At 44.5% G+C, this 12734-nt stretch overlaps 2 protein-coding genes across 8 annotated transcripts in view; both read right to left on the bottom strand.

Moving 5' to 3' along the window:
* CORIN (corin, serine peptidase) overlaps window positions 1-3116 on the bottom strand; it is a 256347-nt gene extending 253231 nt beyond the window's left edge. For 3 of the 4 annotated variants that reach the window (XM_029946227.1, XM_029946242.1, XM_029946233.1), the window contains exon 1: window positions 2353-2718. In XM_029946227.1, coding sequence (XP_029802087.1) covers window positions 2353-2622 — 270 coding nt within the window. In that variant the 5' untranslated portion in view covers window positions 2623-2718. Of the gene's footprint in view, window positions 1-2352; window positions 2719-2851 lie in introns of those variants that run through there. The other variant, XM_029946248.1, reaches the window with a different exon arrangement.
* A 7122-nt stretch (window positions 3117-10238) lies between these two features.
* Window positions 10239-12734, bottom strand: part of NFXL1 (nuclear transcription factor, X-box binding like 1) — a 67679-nt gene continuing 65183 nt past the window's right edge. For all 4 annotated transcript variants that reach the window (XM_029946147.1, XM_029946171.1, XM_029946156.1 and 1 more), the window contains exon 23: window positions 10239-11852. In XM_029946147.1, the coding sequence (XP_029802007.1) occupies window positions 11670-11852 (183 nt within the window). In that variant the 3' untranslated portion in view covers window positions 10239-11669. The remainder of the gene's footprint in view (window positions 11853-12734) is intronic.

The raw sequence follows: 12734 nt of genomic DNA, 5'->3' as shown, positions 1-12734 counted from the left end.
TGGTGGTAAGTTCGGGAAGGGGTCCTACAGAATGAGCTGGAGGTATTAGTTTCAAGTTTACATAAATCGAACACTCCCAGTAAATTGTGATGCAAACACTGGGGTAGTCTAGTAGTGTCATTTTTGTAAAAAATAATACAACATGTGAGGGTATAAGGGAGAGAGAAGAGCCTTCCTCTTTTATGTTGGAGTTTCTGCTCTAAATGTAGGAACACCATCAGCCATAAAGTTCATTGTGAAGGGAAAAGAATACATTAGCAAAAATCATCAAGGCTGAGTGGAAATGCCCAAGGACTTTGTGGCTAATTCACACTTGTTGGCTGATCTGTAAAGGAATCTAGCCATTTACCCTTCAACAAATGCCCCATGTCAAAGACCTCAACATCACAGAAGTGATTTAGCATTACAAAACCACTCTTTGGGAAGAAAAGAAGCAAAAGGAGGCAACTGAACAGAAAACCTGTATCACCCAAGAGCCTCGTTAAATTATTACTCAAGTGAAAGAAAGCTCAAGAGAACATTCCACATTGAAGGACATGTTCTATTGACAGAATATGGTAGCCACTGGTCACATGTGGTTAGTGAGCACTTGAAACATGTCTGGTGAGACTGAAGAACAGAATTTTTAATTTGATTTAATTTTGATGAATTTAAATAATGACCCTAATTAAATAACACTGTGTGACCAGCAGCTACTCTATTGGGGAGCACAAGCTTTAGAATCACAGAAGCCTGGCTGTGCAGAAAAGCCAAGGAGCCTCCTTGGATCCGAGAATGGGACCAACTCTGCAAGTAAAAATGGGTTAGGGAGACTTCATAGAATGCACAACTATCATGGATGGTATTCCTAGGACATACTTATTTCCTTAACTCTCACAGCATTCCTATAAATGGCCAGTAGTATCATCTCCATTTGCTGGATGAAGGTTGAACATCAAGGTTCAACAGGAGTATCTGACTTGCCCAGGGCTTTCTAGCTTTCAAGGGGGTAAAGCCAGAGATTTGAACTTAGCTTAGACACCAAAATCCATACTCTACTCTCCGGGGGCCACCACCTAACAGCACCTTTCACTCTGGTGATTTTTTTTTTTCCATTCCTACCCTCACTGAACAGTCTAAAACACAAAAGCATGTATGTGTGTGCACATTGCAACCTGACTGGATTTTGTGGAAGAGGTTAAGTCTGGAGGTTGCTTGAGTGTTTCCTGTGGATCTGGAGTTCTGTACCAGGCAGTATTCCTCCTGCCGAGCAGCCCCATTTTCCGCTTGGCCAGACAGAATGGAATGCCTACGACAGTGATGGGGCAAACGGGACGCATGGGTGCAATTCTTCCCATGCTCTCCGGGTTGCGCCAAAAATTAATGTTTTGCAGCATCTTTAATTCCAACACCTCCAGCTAAAGCGTGTGTTTTCGGATAATGATCCTGACTTCGTTAAGTAAATCCTGAACTTGGCTCCCCTTCTGGTAGCAGTCGGCATTCCTATGTAGAGTTTTGTTTCCATCAGCAAACTACTCTACACAAAGAAAAACCTAAAAACTACAAATATGTACAGAGAAGCCGTCGTAGTCTTACACAAGAATTATTGGTCTTTGCCGTGCATTGTTCTCAGAGGTTCCCCGCGGGAGGAAAGCTCCACCTTCTGCACTGCGAGGACCGCTTCCCAGGGAATGCCCAGCCCGGGCGCCTTCCGGTCCGGCTCACTGCTCCGAGCGCCCGGGGCTCGGTCCGGGCTCCACCAGCGGTGCTAAAAGCGCCGACACCGCCATCCACCGGCCCCAGGCTGGTGGCACTGGGAGTGCGGCGCCCGCCACGGGAGCCAGAGCAGAAGTCCCCACAGGATCCGACACGACCCCACCTTCCTCCCGCCCGCCTAGCCCTCAGTCCCCGCTCGCGGAGCGCGGTCACTGGTCCCCGACTCCGTGCAGCCGGCAGCGCGCGGATTCTGCGCCCCTTCTGCCCCCGAAAAAGAAAGGCGGTCGCAAATCACACCCTGTTCCTGGGGGTCTCAGGCCCGTGCGAACCGTCTGTGATGCCCTTCCCTCCCTTTCCTCTCCCGAACTAGGGGCAGCGCGGTCCCTTCCCCAGACCTGACCCGGGCCCGCCAAACCCAGAGGAGCTCGGAGCCTGCGCCCCCCGGAGGCCGGCGCCCGGCGTGTCCAGGCGGATTTGCGCCAGAGACAGTTTGCGGGAGTTCCCGGCGCGCTGCAAGCCCGCCGGGTTCTGAGATGTGCTGACGCTCAGCATGGGCCAGCCAGCTCCGGGCACCAGCGGGTCGCGGGGGCAGCGAGCGCGAGTCCGGCTCTGCGAGGGACGGAGACCGAGGGGCGCGCAGTCGGAAAGCAGGCTTACGTCTGGGGTCAGCCGGGCTGCTGCGCAGGGCTCCCGGCGCCGGGGCGACCGCGACGCTGGCGCGAGGAGGAAGCCGGGGATCCCCGAGGGGCTCGTTCCGACGGCTCCTGCTGCGGCCTCCCCAGGCGCCCGCGCGCCGCCTGGTCCACTGGCCGCGTGCAGGGCGCCCGGCCGAGGAGGGACGCTGCAGGGGACGTGCCGACGCGCCTGCCCAGGAGAGCTGGGTCTCCGGACAGACCCGACCCGGGCGTTGAAGGAAAGTCTGCTCATGACCTAGCGAGAGTCGCGGACGCTGAGCGACCCGTGGGGGATGGTGCGCCCGAGAACTGGTGCTGGGAGCTCCACGGCGTGCTGGGCAAGCCCAAGCTCACCGACGGCTGGGGAGGAAGGTGGCCCCCGGGAGAGGACGACGCAGGGGAAGGTGGGGTTGACCCTGAATTCATCTGGACTGAGAGGTCACCCGACCTGTTGGCGGGCAAGCGCAATTCGTGGATCTTACCTGCTCCGGGGCCCCGGCTGGGCGGTAGCGCTCTTCCCGAGCCAGGGCTGGGGACTGTTTCCTGGAGAACATGTCTTGCTTTTTCCTCTGCCACTCTTATCCAGGTGGCTTTTCTTTCCCCTTTGTGCCCCTTTAGGGGTCGGGGTAGGGGGAACGTACTACGGACGCCTTGCTCCTCACTCAGGAAGAGACAAGTTGAACTTCAAGGGACAGGGGCCCCACATTTTGTCTGCTCGACAGATCCCACCCGCGGACCACTCCCTCCTGTCACTGCTGTCTCCGGGTCCCACCCATACGTGCCCTTAAGGACAGATCCACCGCAACCCCACCTCTTTTGCATTTGAAGAAGTTACTCTTCAGGGGACAGAGGGAAGGCCAAGCAGACTGCTAGTACCCTACCCCCACCCGCAGATTTACACCCCGTGAGGACGGCAAGAAAAGAAGACCTGAAAGTTTGGGCTGTGGGAGGCAGAATAGTTGGGAGCAAAAGAGTTACTTTTCGGCTCCCTCAAAACCTCCTTATCGCATCCTAGACCATTTTCTTTTAGCCAGCGCTTAGCCAAATAAAAATTAAAAAAAAAAAAAAAAAACCTGCAGGCACTGGCAATAAAAGGCCAACTTTGTTTTCTCAAGAAAAGATTTAACGTTTTGAAGGCAAGTATTATTTGCATTAGACAAATAGAAACCTGCCTTCTGTTACATGCTTCCTGAAGAAACTGCTTTTGCAAAACTGCCTGAGACTCTGCTGAGGTTGGCAGGGGTGTGGGAGGACCTCGGCTGCTTCCCTAGTAAGCCCAGGTGGCAATTTCCTAGGGAGGGCGTCCGCAGGCTGCCACTGAGCGGTCCAGCAACTCTGCGTTTCTGTCCGTGGCAGCATCCGCTCCTCTCCAGCCGGCGTCAAGGAGGGCACTGCAGGTAGTTACAGGGTAAAGATCACTTTATCATTTGAAGCCCAAGACAAGTTGTCAAATGTCTGGGAGTTGGGGGGGGGGGCGCAAGGAGACTACACTGCATTTTTCTTAAAAATGAGTTTTCATCCAACTCCAGTCTAGTGGAAATTTCAAAAATGATTCATGAGGTCATTGAATGAGCCCATCTCCATTTTTCTGGTGGAGGCCATGCATAGTCAACAAAGTATGCACCAGGCACCTGTTCCTTGAATATTATTGCTGGGGGAGACTGTCTACACTTGTACAGCTGGGGGGGAAGTCCTTATTTTGCTTCTGAAATGAAACGAAAAAGTAAAAAACTGTTCCAAGCATCAGATTTGAAATCCAGTATCTGACAAGTTTATCATAATCAATAAAAATTAAGCTCTTAGTATCTGAGGCAAGCTTTGTGTTAAGCACTGTACATGCATTCTCTCTTTTGTCTATCAACCACTTTATGGAGTAGGTACTATTATTGTTTATTTTGGAGAGGAGAGGGATTTAGGGAGCTGAAGTAGCCAGTCTAAATTTTCCCAGCTGGACCAGTGCTGAGCTGGGATGCCCCGGAGGCAGTGTAACTTCAGGACTGTGTTCTTATTAAAATACTGCCTCCTCAGAAGTCATCACTGCAGGGACACCAGTCAGAAAACAAGGACCCTAGGGGATTCTTCAGCCTGCTCCACCTTGAGCAAATCACGTGGGCTTTCTGAGCCACAGTTAACTTAGTTTGCAAAAGGAGGATTAGATTCAGTCTTCCCGGGTTCCACAGGCATTCTGAAGGCTAGTATGAATTTGTGTCCCCTCCTCTCTCTTCCACGTTCTGCCCTCTGGTGGAGGTGCTGCAGGAACTGTGAAATTAAAGTAGCTAACTCCGTGGATTTGAGAGAGCTGGTGTAGCTGAGTGTCCCTCTCTCTTCCACTACTATACTGTGTTCTGAGAACTAACACTGCTTGCATTGCTGGTATAAAATTTCTTTAAACTTCTTTCCAGTGGGGCGCCTGGGTGGTTCAGTCGATTAAGCGTCCAGCTTGAGCTCAGGTCATGATCTCACGGGTTGGAGGTTTGAGGCCTGCATCGGGCTTTGTGCTGACAGCTCAGAGCCTGAAGCCTGCTTCGGATTCTGTGTCTCTCTCTCCGCCCCGCCCCTGCTCATGCTGTGTCTCTCAATATATCAAAAATAAATAAAAACAAACAAAAAAGAAATATAAAATAACATAAACTTCTTTCCAGAAAAACAACAACCACCAGTTCTAGTTACCAATAGCACCGGAGTGAATACTTGAGGTATTGTTGGTATGCCAGTAAACATCTATTTTTAAGTACTTTGTAAGAAGGGCTTATCATGTAAGAAATCACAAAAATGTGAGAAGCCTCATAACATCTGAAGTACTTTGAACATGCAGAGGGCCCACAGTAAGCTTCAATGACCTGAATTATTCCTCTGTAACGATTTGCCACATTTGCTTTTCAACTTAGCAACCTTCAGCTAGTTTCTTATAATACTTTAATTTTATAAAAGAAACATTTCTAGTCTTTGGAAATTTTGTCTAGCATTTCCAGTATATATTCAATTAATTCGATTATTTAAAAAATCAAATGAAGCTTAAAGAGGTTTATGGAAAAATCAACTTAAACATACTGAATATATCCCTGGAAAGGATATTTTTACAGATGAAACTTTGGTCACATATATTCCAGACCCATTTAGGGCTTAGTATTACAAATGAAGGCAATTTGAGAACAAGCCAGATATTTTAAAGCTGCAGCCGGCACCCGCCGGGGCCGATAATAGGCAAGCAGTGGCTAAGACAGATAGGCTACCCCACGACTTATCTATTTAGCTATTCATTCAGCTAATACTCATTTAGGATTTGCTAGCTGCCAGGTGAACAAGAGCTCCCTCCCTCACAGAACTGTCAGTCTAGTAGAAGAGATGCAGTAAACACACACAAATATAAGCTATGGAAAAATACTTGAAAATAATGTGGGGCTGGCTTTAGGGGATTTAGAATGTGGTGTTTTTAGCTGAGATCTAAAGATGCAAAGACTTTTTAAAAATATGAAAGAGCAAGACATAGGTGAACTGGAAATATACCTGTTGCAGGAAAGGGAGAGGATGTTTAGTTTAAAAGAAGAGATCAGCGTCCCCATACCCGCCCACTGAAATACTGTGCATATGCTAAAACTAGTGTGGGAGACATTCTGCTTTGCTGTACGTGGTATTACTAGTACATCAGTGCCCTCCTCTACTATACCAGAGCAGTCATTTGGGAAGAAGGCGATAAGAACCTGCCCAGGAAAAATGCCAAAGGAACTTTATTTTTAGCGCCCTCGAACACCTAGTGCAGTCTCCCCACCATCGGGGCCCCTTCCTGCAATTTGTCCAAATGTCCCTACCTTTGGCCAGCATTCTGCCTGGTCTTCAGAGGGACAGTGCCCCCCTCAACGACAGTGACCACAGGAGCAAAAACTGAGGTGCCTCAGTTCACGACAATTTTCCTCTGATTTGTGAATCCATTTGTAACAGAAGTCTTGAAGTTATGAGATTAAGTCACACTTACCTTTATTATTATAGCTAAGATTTTTTTAAAGTTTTTTTAATGTTTACTTATTTTTGAGAGAGACAGAGCACGAGCCAGGGAGGAGCAGAGAAAGAGGGAAACACAGTACCTAAAGCAGGCTCCAGGCTCCAAGCTGTCAGCACAGAGCCTGACGCGGGGCTTGATTGAACCCATGTGCTATGAGACCATGACCTGAGCCAAAGTTGGACACTTAACTGAGTCACCCAGGTGAGTAGCTAAGATTTTTAAGCACCATGTGGCAAGTACTTCACAAAGTGATATGTCACTTTTGTTTTTAATTCTTGAAACAAACCTACTTTCCCTTGCTGTAAAAGGAGACTATATAGGCTATCGTAGCAATTTTTAAAATGTAAACTGCTTTAAAGTAGCTGCAGACACATAATAATAGCTAATGCTTATTGCCGCTACTTTACAAAAGGAAATGAGGCTTACAGACGTTAAATAATCAGTATTATAGTGGGCTGAATAGTGTCTCTCCCGAAGCCAATGTCCATTTGGAGGCTGTCACTGTCCACATTGGGAAATAGGGTCTTTTGAGATAGAATTAATTAAAATGAGATTATACCAGCTGAGTGAACTTTAACAGATACAGAGGAGACAGAAAAGGACACAGACCCAGAGAAGAAGGTCATGTGAAGATGGAGGCGAGACTGGAGTGATTATGTCTACAAGCCAAGGCAAGGCAAGGACTGACGCCCACCCCCAGAAGCTGAGAGAGGGGCATGGAGTCGTTTTCGGTCTCCAGAAGCAACCAATCCCATTGTCGCTTTGATTTTGGACTTCTGGACTCCTGAACTGTGAGAGAATAAATTTCTGTCATTTCAAGCTACTCTGTTTGTGGTCATTTGCTATGGCAGCCCTAGAAAATGAATGCTGGCATCTACTCTGTGGCGAGGCGTGCCCACGCTGGGGTTACAGTGGTCAAGGAAACCGCAATCCTGCCCTCATGGAGCTTATGTTCCAGTGAAGCAGATGAGACAACAAACAAACACAGGATACAATGACAGGTACTGTTTGGTGCTATGAGGGAAAATATTGTAAGGTGGAGGGTGGCCAGATGATGGTGAAAAGGGAATGCCTCTCTGAAAGTGTTTCACTTCAAATGAATCTGGACTGTGGAACTTCAGGCTGCATGTGGCTATCTCTTCATGGTACCACATAAATATGTGCCCACATTAATTGCAATTGAAACTTAGAAATAAGAGAAGCTCAGCTCAGTTAGAGGCCTAACTTTCCCAACAGACCAAGATTCTGCAATACCTGAAAATAGTCTTCCAGGTAGATGCCTGGTCTCTCTTGTCCTCTGAAGGGTTCGAAGCTCCCCCTCCCAAATTCCCGTTTCTTCTAAAAGTGCTTCTTTTCTCTATGAAGCTCACCAACTTATAAGTAGACTCTGAGCCCCAAGGCTTAGGGTGGTCTAATCACTGCCACTTAGCACTTCCAAAGACCAGAGAGGAGACACGGTTGCCCTACATCAGTGCTGACCCTGGAGCTTCAACATGTGCTAACACCCACGGATGGGCAAAGGTAACACTAGGAGGAGTCACTGGGGTCATCTGGAATAACATGAAGGACCAAAAAAGCTTTAGGTCATCTTGAAACTACCACAGATACATACCTGTGTTTAAAACAATTTTTAAAAAATATTTATTAATTTATTTTGGGGAGAGCACAAGCTGGAGAGGGGCAGAGAGAGGAGGATGGAGGATCTGAAGCGGGCTCTGCACTGACAGGCTGACAGCAGAGCTCCATGTGGGGCTCATGACCTGAGCCGGAGTCTGACGCTCAACCGAGCCACCAGGGGCCCCTACAGTTAATGTTTTCTCAACATTATATGGATTTAAATACCAAGGTGACTGTATCATAAAATTTATTTTGAAATCCTTAAAAATTTTTTATAGTTTATTGTCAAGTTGGTTTCCATATAACACCCGTACTCATCCCAAGTGGATGCCCATCACCCCCCTCTTCTCCCCCTCCCCCATCAGCCCTCAGTTTGTTCTCAGTATTCAAGTCTCTCATGGTTTACCTCCCTCCCCCTCCCTTCCCCCCCTTCCCCTTCCCCATGGTCCTCTGTTAAGTTTCTCCTGTTCCACCTATGAGTGAAAACATACGGTACCTGTCCTTCTCTACCTTATTTCACTCAGCATAACACCTTTGAGTTCCATCCACGTTGCTACAAATGGCCAGATTTCATTCTTTCTCATTGTCTTGTAATACTCCATTGTATATATATATACCACACTTTCTTGATCCATTCAGTTGATGACATTTAGGCTCTTTCCATGATTTGGCTATTGTTGACAGTGCTGCTATGAACATTGGGAGACATGTGCTCCTATGCATCAGCACTTCTGTATCCTTTGGGTAAATCCCCAGCACAAAAATCAGGGCACCTGGGTGGTTCAGTCAGTTAAGCATCCATCTCTTGATGTCAGTTCAGGTCATGAAATCAACTCCAGATTGGGCCCCACTGGGATTCTCAATCTCTCTCTCTGCCCCTTCCTGCACATGAGCTCTTGCTCTTTCTCAAAATAAATAAAAAACATTAAAAAAAAAAAATAAGTAGGGGCACCTGGATGGCTCAGTTGGTTAAGCATTCCCAGTCTTGGTTTTGACTCAAGTCAGATCATAATCTTGACATGATTTTAAGCCCTGCATCAGGCTCTGCACCGGCAGTGTGGAGTCTGCTTCTCTCTCTGTGTCCCTCCCCCACTCACATACTCTCTCTCTTAAATAAATACATAAATAATAAAATTTTAACATTCATAGCCATGAAGCTCAAGCATCAGACTTCTTTGCAAAATCAAATGTTTTCAATGTTTTGCTTCCAGTTCCTATGGCAAGTTCAGCAAAGATTATACCAATTTATTTGACATTTGAATTTAATTTGGACTTAAGTAACTGAAATGCAAATACTAGGTTCTGAACACTCCCTAAAAGTTTAAGCCGAAAAACTAAAATTTCAATATAAATTTTCCACAAATTTCAAATAGTAGGCTAATAGCCTTTACAATGACACAAAGTAAATAGGAAAGTAAGGCCATGACATTCACAATTTTATCTATGTTGTTCCTAGTGGCTATCTGATAACTCTTCCATTCCTTCTCTGGTTCAGATTGAAGCAAAAATGGCCAATATGTACTGTTTTATTTCCCTCCAGAGAAGTATGTAGGCCAAACTGAACTTCATGTTGACCCTAAAGAACTATCCTGTCTCATTCATTCCTCTTATCAAGCAGCAGTTTCCACTCATTCAAGGGCGATGGGAACTGAGGCGAGGCATCACCAGCACCTCCGGCTTGGGCTGCCTCCCAGCCCATCTCCCTCCCTTGCTCCCTTCCAGTCTTTTCTCCGCCAGCAGCCAGCAGCCAGCCAATCACAACAACAGCAGCGACTATTCCCTACTTACAGCCTTCCAACACTGCTCATTGCCACTGGGATAAACCCAAATTCCTCACCATGGTCCACGGGGCTCGCAGACTTGGTGTTTGTTACTTTCCCTCCCTCATGGATTTTCCCCTCACATCTTCAAATGGAGGTCATTTGGGGCACAGCTCAGAGGGATTTTCCCAGAATACAACAGCTAGTGCCCACTTACCCCCTTCCTGCCCCCTTGCACTCCTTAACAGCTCCCTAAGAGCAAGGATCACTCTCATCTTCAGTACCTACAAAGTACCTATCACACAGGAAACGTATCTGTTGATTGAGTAAATAGCTGTGTGACTTTGGATAATCTGAACTACTGGCCAGGCAAATACACAATAGTAAATAGCTTAATTATCATTAATTCCATCAGACTCATTGCTCTGCTCACTAAATGCTTCCCAAGAAATGAGAAAGAAAACTAGCAAGAACAGAAGCCCAACAAACAGATAGGAAACAGGCTTTAGGCTTGTTTATTAGGCCAGGATTCTGAGATACAAGAAAGTGGCTCCCCAGGTAGACACCCCGTTGCTCACAGTCTTTAATACTCATCTTTTAGAGAAAGGAAATGACGATAAGTGTAGCAGCTCTGATTTAGAGCTTCTGAAACACCAACCCAATTACTCTAACATGGAAAATGGTAAAAAAAAAAAATCTAAGATCAAAACACAAATGCCATCATGAAAAGAATGACTGCCTTTCCATTCTAGGCAGTAGCTAACACTAGACAAATGTATAGACCATGAAAAATTTTTGAATTAAAGTCAGCAAAGTTTAAAAATCCTTTGTACTTCTGTTTACAACCTACTTCTACACTTTTTGGTATCTACCAATTAACTATGTTTTGCATCAAGTATTAGAGCTTTTATACATTGATACTGATACCTAGCCTAAAATTATTGGACCCTGAATCATTTAGATAATAGTAAATATTCTAGGTTACAAATTTGGTATGAAAAATTTTAATGAAAACATTAACCATACAAAAATTAAATAGCAAAACCACTTAAAATGACAATTCAAACAGATTTGGCTTACTGATAGTTCTCTATCAGCTTGTTTTCAAAAGAATGGATTATTTCCAGTTGAAATCTACTTACAGGATACAGTAAGAAGAAATGAGAATAAGTATAGGAAGCTCCTAAGCCCTGTGCTCAAGCATCTATTGCTCCTAAATAGCAGTTTTTCTTTTGTTACTTTGAGAAGACACATACAAGTTTTATAGAACATGCCAAACTTCAATTAAGTGCTTCTTACACAAGAAATAGCCACATGTGAGAAATCCAGCCTGACATTTTTTTAAAACAATGATATTTTCCTCAGAGAAACCCACTACATAAAAATGTATTTCAATAACTGATAAAAAATTCCTCCCTAATAAACCAATTTCTGGAATCTAATTATATCTAATCATAGCTTCATGTTACAATATAATAGGTCTTTTAGAGAATAATTTTTTAAGTACAAAGTAACATGATCAAGAAAACGTTTTAATAAGTAACCAAAACATCGTGAAATATTCCTTTTAATGCACATATGGCTCAGTTTCATCTTGATTTTGCGAAAAGAAAAGAAAGTTGGTTTGAAATAGTAAATGAAACAACTGTGTTAACAGGAAGCACACTGAACTGACACGTTGCCCTGCCACTGGCTATGACTTATGAAAGCCTGATCGCACAGCTTCAGTCATGCTTTTACTATTAAACAGTGTTACGCTGCCACTTCTGGTGTGCTGAGTAGGATAAAGCTTAACATTCTGTCCTTCTAACAACAGCTGGAAGAGAACACCGAGATGCAAGTGAATATATACGTCCTACAGTATACACTTCCTAACGTCCCAGATTTAGCTTCTCCAGACCCAATCTGAGGTATGTGAGCGGATCAGAACTTGTCAGGCCACGTATGGGCTATGTACCACGCACACGCTAAAACCGCCAGAGCACAGGCTGGAAGGAGGTAGTGTTTGTACTTCTGCCACAGCGTCAGCTCCACTGACACTTCATCTCTTCTCCTGTTCTTCTTCCGACGCCCTTTCAGTCTGTTTTCAAAAGCCTCCAGTTCCGCCTAGGTCAAAAACCAAAACAGTATCATTTTTATTAAATTCAATACATATGTTGATTTCAAATCTTCCACTTAGATGAAATTAAATCAATTTGTGAAATGTTTTAATAGTAATGGCATATAATAAATATATTGATTTGATTATTTTTTTTAAACTCTCCACTACGGATTGTAGTCAACAAATTCAGAGTTTAGGTAAGCAAGAAGGGAAATGGGGAGTAATAGAAGAGATTAGTTCAGATCATAGGCCTGACTCTGGCACAAAACACAGAAACATCTGATTACATAAGGGTGCCCTAAATATAGACATTAGGGTTTGTGTGTGTGTGTGTGTGTGTGTGTGTGTGTGTTCAATTACTTTAATAACACTACATTTACCATGTTATCACCATGGAATGTAAATTCAGGTTAGACAAGAAAATTTTACAAGTGCGATAGCACTCTAGAGTATACCAAAGTTTGTGTATAATGTCTGACCAAACCACCTTGCTGATAAATAACTAATCACTTCAATTATAGGTAATTTGTTAACATTTATGATTCTTACCAAAAAAATAAATTTCATACATTTAAAAAGTGTTTTTCATTTACCTTTTGCATTAGTACTTAAAATACACATTTCTATTTTAAGATGACATTTAAGTTATTCTAATACAACAGCAGCATAAATATAATTCTGCAATTCTAAAAAAAGCTAAACTGAGACCCATACTTAAGTTATTCTCATGTTTACAAATGATTCTGAAATAAATACTACTTCTAAGCAGCTGTTATCAGCTTTTTAGGTTTGGTTTAAATACACACACATATTTTCAGTTGTGGGGAAGCTTATTATGTTATATTCCATGCATTGCTCCGAAAGGTTTCTAAGAGCCAACCAGCCCT

The sequence above is a fragment of the Suricata suricatta genome, chromosome 1 (assembly GCF_006229205.1).
Source record: "Suricata suricatta isolate VVHF042 chromosome 1, meerkat_22Aug2017_6uvM2_HiC, whole genome shotgun sequence".
Taxonomy (NCBI): domain Eukaryota; kingdom Metazoa; phylum Chordata; class Mammalia; order Carnivora; family Herpestidae; genus Suricata; species Suricata suricatta.
This window is presented reverse-complemented; position numbering and strand designations above follow the sequence as displayed.